The sequence below is a fragment of the Coregonus lavaretus genome (genome assembly GCF_964263955.1).
Source record: "Coregonus lavaretus genome assembly, chromosome: 3".
In the NCBI taxonomy this organism is placed as follows: domain Eukaryota; kingdom Metazoa; phylum Chordata; class Actinopteri; order Salmoniformes; family Salmonidae; genus Coregonus; species Coregonus lavaretus.
The window spans coordinates 73,943,839-73,960,225 of record NC_139990.1 but is presented as its reverse complement, the minus strand read 5'-3'; the positions used below and the strand labels follow the sequence as shown (position 1 = coordinate 73,960,225).

General features: G+C 42.1%; 1 protein-coding gene across 1 annotated transcript; it reads right to left on the bottom strand.

The window, feature by feature from the left end:
* Positions 1-1,153: 1,153 nt before the first annotated feature.
* Positions 1,154-15,206, bottom strand: LOC311126969 (palmitoyltransferase ZDHHC18-B-like). Its single transcript, XM_084158694.1, has 9 exons — positions 14,360-15,206; positions 13,827-13,987; positions 13,448-13,597; positions 13,227-13,364; positions 13,049-13,100; positions 12,319-12,421; positions 11,356-11,468; positions 11,144-11,246; positions 1,154-3,473 (listed from the first exon to the last, which is right to left on the bottom strand). The coding sequence occupies exons 1-9, from the start codon at positions 14,596-14,598 to the stop codon at positions 2,988-2,990; spliced, it is 1,545 nt and encodes a 514-aa protein (XP_084014820.1). The 5' UTR covers positions 14,599-15,206; the 3' UTR covers positions 1,154-2,987.
* Positions 15,207-16,387: the final 1,181 nt, after the last annotated feature.

The following is a 16,387-nucleotide window of genomic DNA, read 5'->3' as shown; positions in this document are numbered from 1 at the left end:
TGGAGCTAAGCTCAGGCAAAATCCTAGAGGAAAACCTGGTTCAGCCTGCTTTCCACCAGACACTGGGAGATGAATTCACCTTTCAGCAGGACAGTAACCTAAAACACAAGGTGGAATGTGGAACGCTCTTAGAGACTTAACCAGAAAGACTCACAGATTGTCTACATAAGTATTCACACCCGAGTCAATATTAACAAAAGGGTTGAATACTTATTGACTTAAGACATTTCCGCTTTTATTTTTAATTCATTTGTAAATATTTCGAAGAACATAATTCCACTTTGACATTATGGGGTATTGTGTGTAGGCCAGTGACAAAAAAATCTCACTTTTAACTATTTTAAATTCAGGCTGTAACACCAAAAGGTGGAAAAAGTAAAGGGCTGTGAATACTTTCTGAAGGCACTGTATAAAGGCATGGCAAACATGTATGGGCGGATAGAAAAGAGTAGTTTCAAAAATAGATTTAAAAAAATTATATACAAACACACACACAGCTCAAAACTGCTCAGAGAGAGCATGGATCAGTAGCAGAGTGACAAAACATTGTTGCGCAACCCCCTCTCCATATCTTGTCAGAGACTTGGTAGTCTGTGGTCAGGCCAGGGTATCACACACGCACACACAGAAAGACAGACCCTTTTCATTATTGGATGTTCCCCAAGCAAGCACATGTGGTTATCACACACTTTCTCATCATTTCCATCAGCTGTTCTTCATAAGAGGGAACCCTCCTATTATTTAATTAAAAGCGGCCATGTCCCAGTTCGTGAGCATTGTGGTCTGACCCATTTGGTCAGAGATTGTGTGCGGTCATAGAAAGCCTGAGTATATAGTAGCAGTGGAGGCAGGTTGGAGGCGCTATAGGACGACAAGCTCATTGTAACGGCTGGAATGGAATAAAAAGAACGAAGCCAGATGTGGTTTCCATATGTTTGATGCGTTTCATACCATTCCATTCCAGCCATTACAATGAGCCTGTCCTCCTATAGTGCCTCCCACCAGCCTCCACTGAGTAGAATTGTCATGTCAGTGTTGCTACTGCAAAACCTCTCAAATGACAACTGAAGTGAAAAATGATCTGAACGAAACTCCTCTGAGCAGCGACGGAGCGAAGGCATGGGGAAAAAAAACTAACAGACAGAGTAGAAAGCTAATGACTTTTAATGAGCAATGGTACAGTTCCTCCGTTTAATCCTCACAGGAATGATCTAGACTACAAAACCAAATCAAACAGCCCATAATAGTACAAGCACAGCTTATAGTCATAATAACAGTTGTAGGAGCGCTAAACATCTTTGATTCAACTGACCTAGCTATAGGTTTCAAATGGTTGACTACCACACAACAGTCCTCCACAATCACACACGCTACATGCAGTTCATTTAAGCATATTGAAAGAAAAGTAGGCTTCAACTGCTCTGGTCTATAAAGGGCTCTAGAATGTACTAATGGTGTTATGTGGAAGTAGATAACGCCCCCTTGTGGCCAACAGCATTACCTTCAGTCTAATGTCATGTTACAGATAGTAGTCTATGATAAACGACCAGTCCAAGGGATATGGTTTCATACCACTAGCAGCACAGGCAAAGGTCACTTCAAGTCAAAATGACGACTTGCATTGCCTGCAAGCGGTATCATCTTACACTTCTAGAAGTTCTGTGCTTCAAACATGATGTAAACTGTTACATATCACATTCATCTGTTCCTACCTTCACTACGAAAAAAACAACAGTTTGAACATGTGCCATTACAGTAAATATACATGAGGAAACTAGGCATCACATTTCAAAATCCCTAGCAAGTTAATTGAACAGTTAACATTGTGTCAAATGTATTAACTGGCCTCCAAAAGACAGAAGAAATTCAGCAGGCAGTATTGAATTTGTATTTGGATCAAGTCTCATTGCTTAAATGAGAATAAATGTAAAAGGAACATTCAAAGGACAATCAAAAACGCAAGCTCACGATGAACTCTTCTCCTAAAGCACATGTTCATTTAGCTTGGACAGTCAATAAAGTCTAGTCCCAGTCAGTTCAAACACAGAATACCAGAATAAATTCACAAGCATTTTCACATGTACACCTACACTCTCTCTCTGCCTCACTGACACCATCTCTTAAACACAGCGACAAATAAATATACAAAAGCCAGTCTGAGTTTAAATCTAACAATCAATCTGAACACCTTTTCAGCCTAAGAAAAAGAGGTTCAACAGATTACGATGTCAGTTGTCAGCAACCTTGGGAAACAGCCCACTACAGCACTTGTCCCGTCCAATCAAAGTGAGTCACTGTCTCAACTGCAGCCAAGGACCAAACATACATAACAATATCCACGGCATGGCCGATCCAAAAGTCAGTAGAGTAGAACGAGGTAACTTCACAGAGCCCTTTACACTGGGAGACCTTGGGTGTTTTCACTACAGCTGAGACAAACAGCATAGGAAGCCAGTTAGACCAAAGCCCTACTTATCCACTAACAAAAGCCCTCTCACCTATGGCAGAATAAGGGTGTGTGTATGAATGATTTGCATAAGAGGTAATAGAACAGAGTACATAAAAAGGCAAAGAGGCTGCTTCCTTAGTTACTATGCTGGAACACCTGCCAAGTAAGTGAGTACATATGGCTTGAAGCTTTGTGAAACAAATGTTCTATCAATCAGTGTATAAACTTTTAGAAACTATTTGTGCTTGTCAGTGTTACCAAGTTTAACTTTCTGCCTGTAGGATGATCTTTCCTTTGAGGAATAAAACATTCTATGAAAATAATGTTTACCAGCTAAGGCATCACCAACAGGACAGGGGAAAACACTGGCTTAAGTCCTGAGTTTAGAAGAAGACGCAGTAAGTTCCATGAAAAAGTTAATGGTTAAAAAAAATGTGATGGCAAAGGTTCAAGGCAGTGTAGCCACTAATTAGTTCCAGGGAGCTGTGTGGAAGGGGAATGTTCTCTTAAGCAGTCCTACTGGAGCCACTGAGCGTGCTCAGTGCAGTTGGATGAAGCCCATGTCAGGAGCGTCTCCCAGGATGATGGTATTGTGGGTGAAGGAGGGAGAGGGGCTGGCCAGGCGGAAGGCCGGGTTGTTGGAGTGCAGTGAGGGTCTCTTGCTGCTGCTCACAGGGGGACAATCCATGGGCGAGGCCTGGCGCCCTGAGCACCCCGTTGGGGGAGGCCCATTGGCAGACCCAGAGCAGCCCGTGGCGGGAAACCCATTGGCGGACCTAGAGCAGCCGGTGGGGTGAGGCCCATCAGCAGACCCTGAGCAGCTTGAGGGGGGAGGACCATCGGTGGACCCTGAGCAGCCCGTGGAGGGAGGCCCAGCGGAGGAGGAGGGGGCTGGGGACCTGGACTCTGGGCTGGCTCTCAACTCCTGGCCAGGGACGGTCTTGGGGGTGCCGGGGGGCCACAGGCCCTGGAGCTCAAAAGAGCGGATCACCCTCTCCAGAAGGTCCTTAGTCCTCTGAGTGCACTGTGTGAAGAAAGGAGGAAGACAGAGAAGTCAAGAAAAAGGGAAAAGTGAGAAAAGGAAATGCAAGAGGAGGAAAAAGACGAAGGGATATGAGGAAGTGAGAGACGGACGACAATGGTATGGCAGAACACAGTTAATGAGGGGAAATGCACAGGAGCTGAAAACAAGCATTAGTTTGGAGCAGCACAGTGAGATTGACATAAGAGCAATGGCCAGGTTAGGTGTGACAGCATGGCATTGCGGAGAAAGAGTGAGTCGCTGCAGGCAATCCAGTTAGCAGGACAGGGAGGAACAAAGACAAAAGAGACGATCAGACACAAAGCTTGGGGAAGCTTCCCTTCCCTCCTCTGTTAGGGGAGTGAGGATATGTAGGACAGGACAAGCTGTATGGTTTCCCTTGGGTCACCGGGGTTGACAAGGCTCGTTTATACCAGGGAAAGTATCCATTATTAGCAACAGCAAGAAAGGCAATACTGTAGTAGTAGGGGGTAGAATGTCATTCGAGAAGCATGAGTTACAGTTAGCCTACTTTAGTTTGGCTGCCGTTACTATTCACCATTCCTAGTGAATAAATACAATACAAATACAGTAAATAAGAATAGGGTGTGTGTTCTTTGTCAGTACACTATCATCTATCATGAAATATCCTCATTATACTGGGGTATATGATACCCATATGCAATTGGGGAGGAAAGTAAGTACCTTTCCTTATCAAACTGGATAAGTGACATGAACAACAGATGAGTGTTTAGGATTTAGGCTACCGTAACCTCTGACCTCACCACATGTGCTCAGCTGCCCCAGGGCATAAGAGACAATGATTGATATGGCCCAAGTTTGACAATATGATGCTGCGGTTGTTCTAAGCTGTGTGTTCTACATCAAGTCATCAGCATGACATCCACATGCCTAGAATGGCCTGAGAGAAAAAAGCAGATTCATGAAGAGGGAGATGAAGGATAAGTTATGGCTCAAATAGTGGCAGAGTGGCATGCAGTTCCAGAGGTAAGGCACATCATGATGCCCCACAACATACCATGGCTCAATTCACCACACCTTTCCACTTGACCTTGTGAGAGTCAACAGTGACACTTGTTCTACTGAGTGATGAATACAATGTACTAACTGAAATTAAAACCAACTCAAAATTGGATGGGTGATAAGCCAGTATCCAAACAGAGATATTTCTCACAAATTGTGATGTCATTTCACAGTTACTTATGATAGCAGCCACACATGATGAACATGCAAACCGAACAGATGACAGCAAAAATAAACGTGTGGTGATGGGTTGGAGCTTGAGCCCTACTCTTACCATCGACCCTCTACATGCGGAAGTTACACTTCAGGCTGTGCAGGACAGAGCAAAATCTTGACAATTCTCCTCCTATAGTGGTGGGAAGGACACATTACAAAACTGGGAGTTAAGTGTTACACGCTGTGGAGTACAGAGATCTGTCAGTTTAGTCCTGGTATAAAAGGAGAATCACTCAAATTGTAAATAGTTACTAAGGGAGAAAAGGCCTCAGGACTGCAGGATAAACTGATGGTAATATGGAGTTACTCAAACAGATAAAAAAACAGAAAATAATTTCATAAAACAGGTAAAGATCATTACTAAGCCAAGATGAAGGAAACTTAAACCAGAGGCCAACCTTAAAAATATTTATTTAAGATAGGAACACTTGACAATTACGCCTCTACAACGCTCCATATTATAGGATAGAAATATATATAATAATTCAGTAGGGTGCCCAGAGTGGGTGAAAACGTACTTTGGTTATGACATTTCACTTCCTTAGGTTATAAAATAAATTTTACCAAGACAAATATGATTCCTCATGTTCTGAATCGTTCAGTGGGGTCTTTCTCTAACATATCACCAACATTATATCAAAAATGTCGGATTTCGTAAGCTAATGCATCCGATAATAAGCACCGAGCTCAGTTGACAGAGCGGTGCAGCTTTCGATGAAACTTAAGGGTTTTACATTTTGTGGCTGGTGTCTTACAAGTTGTTTCCGAAGGCCGAAAATAGCAAAATTAGCATGACACAAGCTGAATTAAAGAGCAGCAGTAAAATAACAGTAGCGAGGCTATATACAGGGGGTACTGGTACAGAGTCAATGTGTGGGGTAACAGGTTAGTCGAGGTAATATGTACAGGTAGATAGAGTTAAAGTGACTATGCATAGATAATAAACCGAGAGTAGCAGCAGCGTAAAAGAGGGGGTTGGGGGTGGGGGTGGGGACAATGCAAATAGTCCGGGTAGCCATTTGATTAGCTTGTCTTATGGCTTGGGGGTAGAAGCTGTTAAGAAGCCTTTTGGACCTAGACTTGGCGCTCCGGTACCGCTTGCCAGTCTATTACTAGGGTGGCTGGAGTCTTTGACAATTTTTAGGGCCTTCCTCTGACACCGCCTTGTATAGAGGTCCTGGATGGCAGGAAGCTTGGCCCCAGTGATTTACTGGGTCGTACGCACTACCCTCTGTAGTGCCTTGCAGTCGGAGGCCAAGCAGTTGCCATACCAGGCAACCAGTCAGGATGCTCTCACTGTAGAACTTTTTGAGGATCTGAGGACCCATGCCAAATCTTTTCAGTCTCCTGAGGGGAAATGGGCTTTGTCGTGCCCTCTTCACGACTGTCTTTGCACCAATTTGTAAGTCGCTCTGGATAAGAGCGTCTGCTAAATGACGTAAATGTAAATGTCTTGGTGTGTTTGGACCATAATAGTTCGTTGGTGATGTGGACACCAAAACTGCGCTCTAATGCTGCTGATGGTCATTAGTAGCCTACCTACTAATGGCCTGGTACTCAGCGATTTATTGTCCCTCTAAATCACTCGGACATCAATGCAAATGCTATCAAAAATCTAATCAAACACTTAATGAGAGCCCATGAGCTCATGTTGCGCAACATTTCTATAGGCTATTCAAATTGCGTGAGAAAACAGAGTGATGGCCTCTATTAAAAAGAGGGGGATCCCATCAGCTTTCTATAGGCTAGGCCTACTATATTTTATTTCTAAACTTTCCTAATATTAAGCACATTGCTTTGCTTTACAATAGGAGTATAGCCTACCTGGCGGGAATGAACCGCAGGAAAAGCGTCCTCCATTCGCTATTTAAGTGTGTAGATTATGTAGTGCATAGATAATGGTCCATTCTAAATCAAAACTAATTTCACATATATTATTTAGTATATGTAAAGACAAGATTAAATTAAGAACAGTCTGATGGGTGACAATATTATCACTGGTGAATGATGCCCAGCATGTGCAGTAAGGCAACAAACAGCACAACTTTTTTTGCGACTTTTTCAAATCATAGTCACACACATTATGTAGCCTAGCCCATAGGCCTATATGTTTTGATAAGGTTTGTATTACAAATAAAAATGGCCAAATAACTCCAAACGTAGCCTTTAGGCCTAGGACCCCTGGAACACGGTTAGAAAGCCCATAGCCTACAGAGCCTAGTGAAACGTGTTCTTATAAGCACAGTCACCGCACAATCGCATGTGAAAACAGAGTTGACTGGCAACTATTTAAAAAGAGGATCCCAGCTTTCTTGTGCTGCTATATTTATTGCTCAATTCTTAAAATGAAGCACATTAACCTGTTTTACAACCTGGCATACATAGGCGGCGCGTGAGTTTCAAGTTTGGGGAAGCTAATTGTCACCATAGAAATGCACCTTTATAATAAAGCATTCCATGCATCATCGCATTTGCAGACGTATGTAAGATAGCCTACTATTTGTAATGTGATGAGTAGATTGGATAGCCATAACATTTAAGTAGCACTGACCCAACAATGATAAATAGTGAATATGCACAGAGCACACTCACCGGGGATATGGCCAATGCTCTCCACTTGTGCCAATAAGATAGGCTATACCGTTCAATCAATTAAGTTGAGAAGTTTGATAACTAAAAGACAGATTAGTATTTTCATTGTCTTCTCTTTACAGCAATAACCATTTGCTTTCCAAACTATGTTATCCTGTGATTGTATTTTGAAATATTGCGATATGCCTGGCCTCTACTTTTCACAGACAGTCGCAACTCAACAATAATCTGCCCAAATTGCGCGCGCTGCCTTTCCTTCCAACTGTAGGCAATATGATTTATAACATTCCACAATTATATATATTTTTAAGAAGCTAATGATCCTCTGTGGCCAAATCATGATTTAGTAGTCTATTTTGAATTTTTTATTTATTTCTGTATAGACAGGAATAGGCTAATTAGGCAAAATAATTTTGGCAATTTCATTCAATTTCCTTTAGGAAAAGCTTCCCCTAGCCTTATGGACGCGCTGCCTATTCCTGCACATTAAAAACGTAACAGCACGTAACCTCCATTCGCTATTCATGGAATATTATAAATCAAAAATAATTTCACCCATCGGCTATATATAAAAGACCAGATTAAATTAAGAATAGTCTGATGGGTGAGAATATTATATCAAGTGCTTGTCAAATTGTGAATGAGAGACTGAAGTGTCTGCAGCCTGCGCAAGAAACAGAGAAGAGCTCATGCCTTTCATGCAACTTTTTTCAAATCATTGTTAGTTGCATAATGCAGCCATAGAATGTATTAAAAATCAAAACATATAGCCTAACATTTGTATCACAACTAAAGTTGCATAAATAACTGTAAATTAAGCATATAGGAGGACCAGTTTCTTCGATAACTGCTCGACACAGAATAGCCGAAAAACTCCCTCGTAAATTGTTTGGAGAAAATATCCTTTCTATTTTATTCAGATATGTTCAATTGTATTCTTCACACTATAAAATAATGCCACGGAATTCCAAGCAAATCTTGTCTGCTAAATGAACTAGTGTAGCCCACAGCCATATGGCATAGCCAGATCAGGGCCTAAGATAAGGACAATTCACAATATGCCATTCTGTTCTCCTGAAATAGCCAACATTTTCTTCATATCATGTTTCGTTAGACCTGTCTAAAATAAATTATGGATTTATTGTGATGGTGTAGGCTATGGATTTATTATACTTGTAGGCTTGTAGGCTGTGCATGGAAGCCAGGAGATGCTAAAAATGTTAATTAAATGGTCAATTACAGTAAAACCGGCAGTTATTTGCATGACAATCACCAGCTGACAAGATTTCATGACTGCCACAGCCCTATTTCAGACAACTTTTTTTTCTCTGGCCTCCACTGATTTAGTCCCCCTAATTTTGACAATCCTACTAAACTCCAACACATTTTGAACGGATTATGATAGAGACGTGAGGTTTGGACCATTTGTTTTTTGAGAGGATTATCAACACAATTGACATATTGTGACATATTTTACCAATTGGTCAAAAGATGCATTTTTGATTGGACACCCTAAATGTTGTCTTAATTTGGAGAAAAAAAATTAAAGTAGTTATTGAAAACAAAACACATCGTAATAAACATGACGCAACAATATAAAGTGACCTGGATTTTCAAAGACCTGCCTGTAAGTGAATACAATATGATTGGTGATAAAGTACTTAATTAAAAAAACATACCTGAAATCTACACTACCAGTCAAAAGTTTGGACACACCTACTCATTCAAGGGTTTTTCTTTATTTTTACTATTTTCTACATTGTAGAATAATAGTGAAGACATCAACACATTGAAATAACATATGGAATCATGTAGTAACCAAAAAAGTGTTAAACAAATCAAAATATATTTTATATTTGAGATTCTTCAAAGTAGCCACCCTTTGCCTTGATGACAGCTTTGCACACTTCATGAGATAGTCACAAAAGTTAATTTGTGGAATTTATTTCCTTCTGAATGCGTTTGAGCCAATCAGTTGTGATGTGACAAGGATGGGGGGGGGAATACAGAAGATAGCCCTATTTGGTGAAAGACCAAGTCAATATTATGTCAAGAACAGCTCAAATAAGCAAAGAGAAACGACAGTCCATCATTACTTTAAGACATGAAGGTCAGTCAATACGGAACATTTCAATAACTTTTAAAGTTTCTTCAAGAGCAGTCGCAAAAACCAAGCGCTACGATGAAACTGGCTCTCATGAGGACCACCAAAGGAATGGAAGACCCAGAGTTACCTCTGCTGCAAAGGATAAGTTCAATCGAGTTACCAGCCTCAGAAACTGCAGCCCAAATAAATGCTTCACAGAGTTCAAGTCACAGACACATCAACTGTTCAGAGGGTACTGTTTGAATCAGGCCTTCATGGTCGAATTGCTGCAAAGAAATCACTACTAAAGGACACCAATAAGAAGAAGAGACCTGCTTGGGCCAAGAAACAAGCAATGGGCATTAGACCGGTGGAAATGTGTCCTTTGGTCTGGAGTCCAAATTGGAGATTTTTGGTTCCAACCGCTGTGTCTTTGTGAAACGCGGTGTGGATTAACGGATGATCTCCGCATATGTAGTTCCCACCGTAAAGCATGGAGGAGGAGGTGGTGTTATGGTGTGGGGGTGCTTTGCTGGTGACACTGTCTGTGATAGATTTAGAATTCAAGGCACACTTAACCAGCATGGCCACCACAGCATTCTGTAGCAATCCCATCTGGTTTGGGCTTAGTGGGACTATCATTTGTTTTTCAACAGGACTATGACCCAACACACCTCCAGGCTGTGTAAGGGCTATTTTACCAAGAAGGAGAGTGATAGAGCGCTGCATCAGATGACCTGGCCTCCACAATCCCCTGACCTCAACTCAATTGAGATGGTTTGGGATGAGTCAGACGGCAGAATGAAGGAAAAGCAGCCAACAAGTGCTAAGTATATGTGGGAACTCCTTCAAGACTGTTGGAAAAGCATTCCAGGTGGTTGAGAGAATGCCAAGAGTGTGCAAAGCGTGGCTATTTGAAGAATCTCAAATATAAAATATATTTTGATTTGTTTAACACTTCTTTGGTTACTACATGATTCCATGTGTTATTTCAATATTTTGATGTCTTCACTATTATTCTACAATGTAGAAAATAGTAAAAATAAAGAAAAACCCTTGAATGAGTAGGTGTGTCCAAACTTTTGACTGGTACTGTATGTAAACCCAGAGTTCACCCAAGTAAACCCAAACTTTCAACCGATTGCTGAAGGCATCACTGTTGCAAAAAATTTGCTTATACAAACCTCAGCCTTTTAATGTCCCTTGTGGATATCTACACTTATAGCCTGGTCCACACAGGTGCAATAAACATGAGTGTGGAAACCTTTGAACTATACAAATATCTGAACTTGCAACAAAAAACATAGGAGTACAGCTAAGAGGTAGTTCCGATTCAGGCAAATAACAATGATTTAAATCAGCTTTTTTTTAAATAAACACTAAAAGCAATACACGTAAAGTTCATGGATGCAGTGTCCTATCCCTAATGTGCATAATAATAATAATAAAATGTGCACCATCATTTACATTACATTTATGTCATTTAGCAGACGCTCTTATCCAGAGCGAATTACAAACCATCCTCCCTCTTATGACACAATATGTGTGGGGGGGGAGTCTGAAGGGGATATAGTGGGCTCATGCAGGACAGGCACACAGGGGCAGAATCTCAATTACATACTCCTCGCGGAGAGAGGACGTGAAGAGTATGCAATTGAGATTCTCCGAGGGTCAGGGTTGGAACTTTGGAGCTACAGTACAGTCAGGACAAGTAGCCACTAGATGGCGCCCCTACCATGTTTGTGTCATTCTTGGACAGGAAAGGGGGACGCTCCATGTCCACTGCAACAGCAGGTGGAATGTCTTCAGGGGTCAAAAAGCCTCTTCTGTCAATTAGACTGAAAAACATGAGGGGAAAAGATGATGTTAAAAAAGATACATAAATAGACCATTTCATACGGCAGTAGCAACTTTGACTGACGTGGCGGTTTAGCCATTCGTACTGACCTGGGGGGCATGGGCCCACACAGCGTTGCACAGCAGTTGGTAAAGATGTTGTCGTAAGTGTAGGGATTCCCAGAGTCCTCTGCACCTCTTTTACTCGACCAGGAGCCTTTTATCTGCACAGGAAAGACAAAGGTAAGAAGCAGTCTGGAGACTTAGCAGGATCAAACATTCAAGTACTGTATACTTGGGTACTTGGAATGTGTAGTGTGGCCTTGGTGGTCTAGCAGCAATACTGCTTCCTCCGGCACAATGTCTATCGTGTCAGCATAGGTTCAAATCATCCGCCTGCCCTTTCACACAACCACTCTCCATCTTCGACCTCTGTCTCTCTCACCATCTGTTCAATAACATTTTAGAAACAATCCTTAAAAAAAAGAATGTGTAGAGTACGAAACAAAACATCTTATAGGTAGCTTATCTTCAGTTACTCGTGAAGCCTCTAATTTCTCCAATGCAGTAATGAGTCCTGTTCTGAGTAGCAACCTAGTGGTGCCAAAAGCCCTGGTCTGCCCTAGAAAGCCTATGTAAATTACGATCGCCAGACTAGGCCAAACTAATTTTTTTAGACCGCCGTTTTGGCCTCTAAAATGTGTTTATTATGATCAAGTTCAATCCCCACTGTGAATTATTTTCAAGTTAGCTACAAATCGAGACATTTAATTAAATAGTGATCCATTCTGACTACTACATTTGTCATCACACAGGACCACGTGCTGACACAGACCATTCATGGGCCGGCAGGCTATGAGGCTCCGGGTTGACTATCAGGCAGGGTGAAAACGACTACATCGACCATGATCCTTAGCGATTTTTGGTGCCATTCAGCCCTACTCAGCAATATGGGGCGCTTCATATTAAAATACTTCCGGCCTCTTATGCCATCGGGAGTTTTCCATAGGAATACGTGGATGACGTCAGCGCTATCACTATCTACTATTTTAAATGTCTATGGTTGGTACTTACATCTTCATTTGTTGTGAGGTTGAAGGCCACCAAGTATGTATGGAAACCTGAGAGGCCCAGAATAGACCAGATGGAGAAGAAGCAAATAACTAGCTCAACCACAGTGAGAGAAGGCTTGTCAAGGCTTCAACATACGCTAGCAAAGGTTATCAACAATGATTATCAAGAACAAGAACTACATGATCATCACAAGGCCATATTGTGTTATCTTAGGGAATCACAATCAGAATCACAATATTAGAGCAATGAAGGTCTAACTACTGGTTCCCCTGAACTGCAATTATACCATATTTCTAACTGTACTGCTCACCATGTCCTGGGTTTAGAAGAAATCACAAAAGCCTCTATTGTAAACCACATAATGTGTCTAGCCAGTGTGACAACATTAGGGTGCACACCTGCCTCTAAAGTTTTGCCATCTGTCTAAAACATTTACATTTTTACATTTTAGTCATTTAGCAGACGCTCTTATCCAGAGCGACTTACAGTTAGTGAGTGCATACATTTTCATAAAGGCCACAGGCTTACACGATTGCAAGTGTGTGAAGAATGGGCTCCAGGGAACTGATCGTATTAGGAATGAGTAGGCTTAGGCCAAAGTCTTAGCACCAGGAACTAAAGCCTTGTCACCTTGTATCTCTGGGCTAAGAGCAAGAGCAGCACTGTGGGCATCTAAGCCACTATAGGGATTGTAATGAGATAGAGAGAATGTTTGGTGTGAAAAGGATATCTGGCAGGACTCTCCTGTAAGGCCAGGACTAAGCCATTCCCTCCTTGGGATCCTGAAAAACAGAAAGGTAAAAAGTCAGCAACCCAATACTAACACTCCATGGTCAATATTGTCACAGAACAGCAGGGAAGGAGACAACAAAGTACATTCATGTTTGTTTGCGAGTGAGCATACGTACGCAGCATGAGGTGTGTGACGACACAACCGAAGATGAAGGAGGTGTGGAAGGAGAGAGAAACGATGAAGCTGTAGAAGAAGCGGTAGTTGCGCTTGCCCACACAGTTCCCCACCCACGGGCAATGGTGATCGAACCGCTCTGAGGGCAGGCCATTTACAAATTAGAGATATGCCATATTTGGACACTTTGAACAACACAGTCCTTACCCATAGAGTCCTTACCCACACAGTTGTCACACATACTGCAGTGTGAGGTCCGAGGAGGGCGGAACATCTTGCAGGTGAAGCAATACTTAAGCTTCACCACCTGCTGGTTAATGAGGATTTCTTTAGTGCGCGGAGGGGGGCGGTACGTGGAGGAACCTGAGGTGTCTTGAATCAGGGGAGGGTTAGAGGGAGGGATTGATTCTCTGACGTCAATACAATAATGTTGTAAACATCAAAATGATCACATATGAAACAAAATCTTAACTGAATACACTGATACTGCTGAAGGATTTTAATCTACTATGACCGCCACTGAAACAGTTGAGCCCAGATATACCCCAGCTGGTCTAGCCATCACCCCAGTCTGTTACACTATATCCTAAGTCTATCTTACCTATCTGCTTCTCAATGTCTGCAGCCTCATCTGGCAGGGCCCTAGGCAGGATGCCAGGGTCTGTAAAGCTGGTCTGCAGTAGGGAGGTGACCACAAACACAAACAACGCTCCACCAATCACAGGTATGCAGACGGTCAGGTGAGTCACCAGGAATGGGCAGCTGCAAGAGGACAAAAGTGGACATGAGAGCTTTTGTCTGTCCCTGGCCTTGAGTGGTTGAGACACCCATTCTAATAGGCCTACTGTACAACTCTGTAAAATCTACCTGAACCAGAGACAAGCTCAATTCAAATACACATTTACATTACATTTATTTTATCCAGAGCGACTTACAAATTATACACAAAATAAACAAAAGCAAAAACAGAGATTGCATTTTTTTCAAAGAAGAAAAAACAGACAGGTAGGTATGTATTGCCCTGAGCTTCACTGTTAGATGGCTGTCTATTGCAGCTAACGTTAGATGGCTGTCTATACTGGTAACGTTAGGTTAAACAAAAGCAAAGCAATATTATAAGGCATAGCCACTTACTCGAATGCAAAGAAAAGGCCACTTGTGACAATGATAAGGCCGAGTGTCAGAGGCAGGATACCACTTTGTCTGGCCAGAATAATCCGTCCATCGCAATAAAAGCGATTTTTCCCTGGAAATACTTCCCATTTTCTTCGAGGCCTGCTCTGCACATTCTTTTCGGTAACGTTACAGGGTTGCGTTGACGAGGGTGTTGAAAGTCCCCGTGGGTCGATTTGCTGGTATTCACAGTTTTTCATAATGTAAAAGGATCCGGTGCTCAAATGAGAGGGACTGACCCTCTGCTCAAAGTTAGCTAGTTAATAAATGTTAGCTAGCTAGCTAAATTAGCTGTTTACATCGTTAGCTAGACTAGCATACTAACCACCGGGCTAGCTAGCTAGTTATTTATCTAACGTTAATCGAATGTTTCTGCTGTGCTGCTAGCTACGAAATCATTAAGCGACCATGCAAGCAACCCAGTTAGGTAGCTAGCTAGCTATCACTATTCTTCTAGCAATTTTTTAGCCAAGTATCAAGCTCATTGCAGCCAAAACAGCGACAGCGTTCCCATTCATAGTAAGCTAGCTTTGACAACTACTAGCAAGCCATCTACACTCCACCAAAATGTAGCTAGACAGACAGCTTCTGACTGTCCCACGACTCACACACAGATGAACTCGTTCGTTGTATGTTACTGCCGGACTGCACTATTTAGACCTTTGTTTCACAATTAACGACTAAATTATTTTCTAGCTAACTAAACGCTCAACAAGTGTTGTGTGGCCGTCTTTGCCTTCCGCCAAAAAATATAATAATGTGCAACTGCAGCCTGCAATTCGAGGCGTTCCTGCAGACCTCGAGCTTCTTCTTCGAAGAGGTTTAATGGCGGTTGGCATCCAATAAATGTTGCATTACCGCCACCTACTAGACTGGAGCATAACTCCCTTATACCTTGCTTTAAAAATAAAAATAATAATAAATAATAATACTAATCCCCTACCATCTAACACTACACTCACAAAACATTACAAAATAATAATAATACCATACTCCAATATTTAAATCTATTAAGTCCTACTTCAGGCCAACAGCCTGAAAGGATGGGACACCGCCACTTAACACACCCTGTAACACTTCTGATGTCAAGTCTTGCACACCCAAATACCTCTCTGCAGCTGCCACCACAACCTCGATTTTCTGCGACTTATGTTCCATCCCTGCAGTACAGTTGATAACCATTGCTATAAACGCCAAAAATCCAATCTTACTGAAACATATATCACTTGTTGGTTTATCCGTCTGTACTGGTACAGATCTACTACTCACACTACTCCTTTCAGGATCCCTTCCCCTTGACCCATCTTCCTCTACTTTCTTCACTGCCTCAGCATATGACAACTTCTGCACTACTCTAACCCTGGAAACCTCAACCTGCCTCTCTCGCATGGGACATTTTTGATCCCCAGTCCCATGGGCACCCCTACAATTAACACATACCACTACTTTCCCCAATGGTACACATTCCTTTGTCTCATGCCCTTCTGCACACTTCTCACACCTAGGAACCTCCCTCCTACACACTGCTGCCATATGCCCATAAGCTTGACACCTGTAACAACGTAATGTATTCAGCACAAAAGCGCGTACAGTATAACTTATATATCCTAACATAACTTTGTCAGGCAAAGACTCAACATCAAAACTCAAAAGAATAGACAATGACTCTTCTGTTTCTCCACTCACGCCACCCTGTCTGGGTCGTACCAAACGACGAGCATCCCAAACACCGGGAATCTACCTCTTCAGTTGGTCAGCTTTCACATTTACCGCTAGCCCAGTAATCACTCCTTTCAATGGCGCCCACATCTCTTGCACCCATTCGTTTAACACGGAGCACCTGCTCCCTCTGACCAGCAGAAACACAAACAATTATCACTAGACCACTTCTGGTTACCCTCACCGATTTCACAACTCCCAACTATTTTTTCACCCAACCTGAAACCACAAATGGATCAGCCAAAAGGCAAGGATCCACTTTTTCCAAAA

Excerpts from the sequence above, each read along its gene's own strand:
- LOC311126969 (XM_084158694.1), bottom strand. The coding sequence starts at position 14,598 with ATGAAAAACTGTGAATACCAGCAAATCGACCCACGGGGACTTTCAACA. Across the intron at positions 13,365-13,447 it reads TATGTGTGACAACTGTGTGG|AGCGGTTCGATCACCATTGC; the intron begins GTAAGGACTCTA and ends GCCTGCCCTCAG. Across the intron at positions 13,101-13,226 it reads CGTCACACACCTCATGCTGC|GATCCCAAGGAGGGAATGGC; the intron begins GTACGTATGCTC and ends TCTGTTTTTCAG.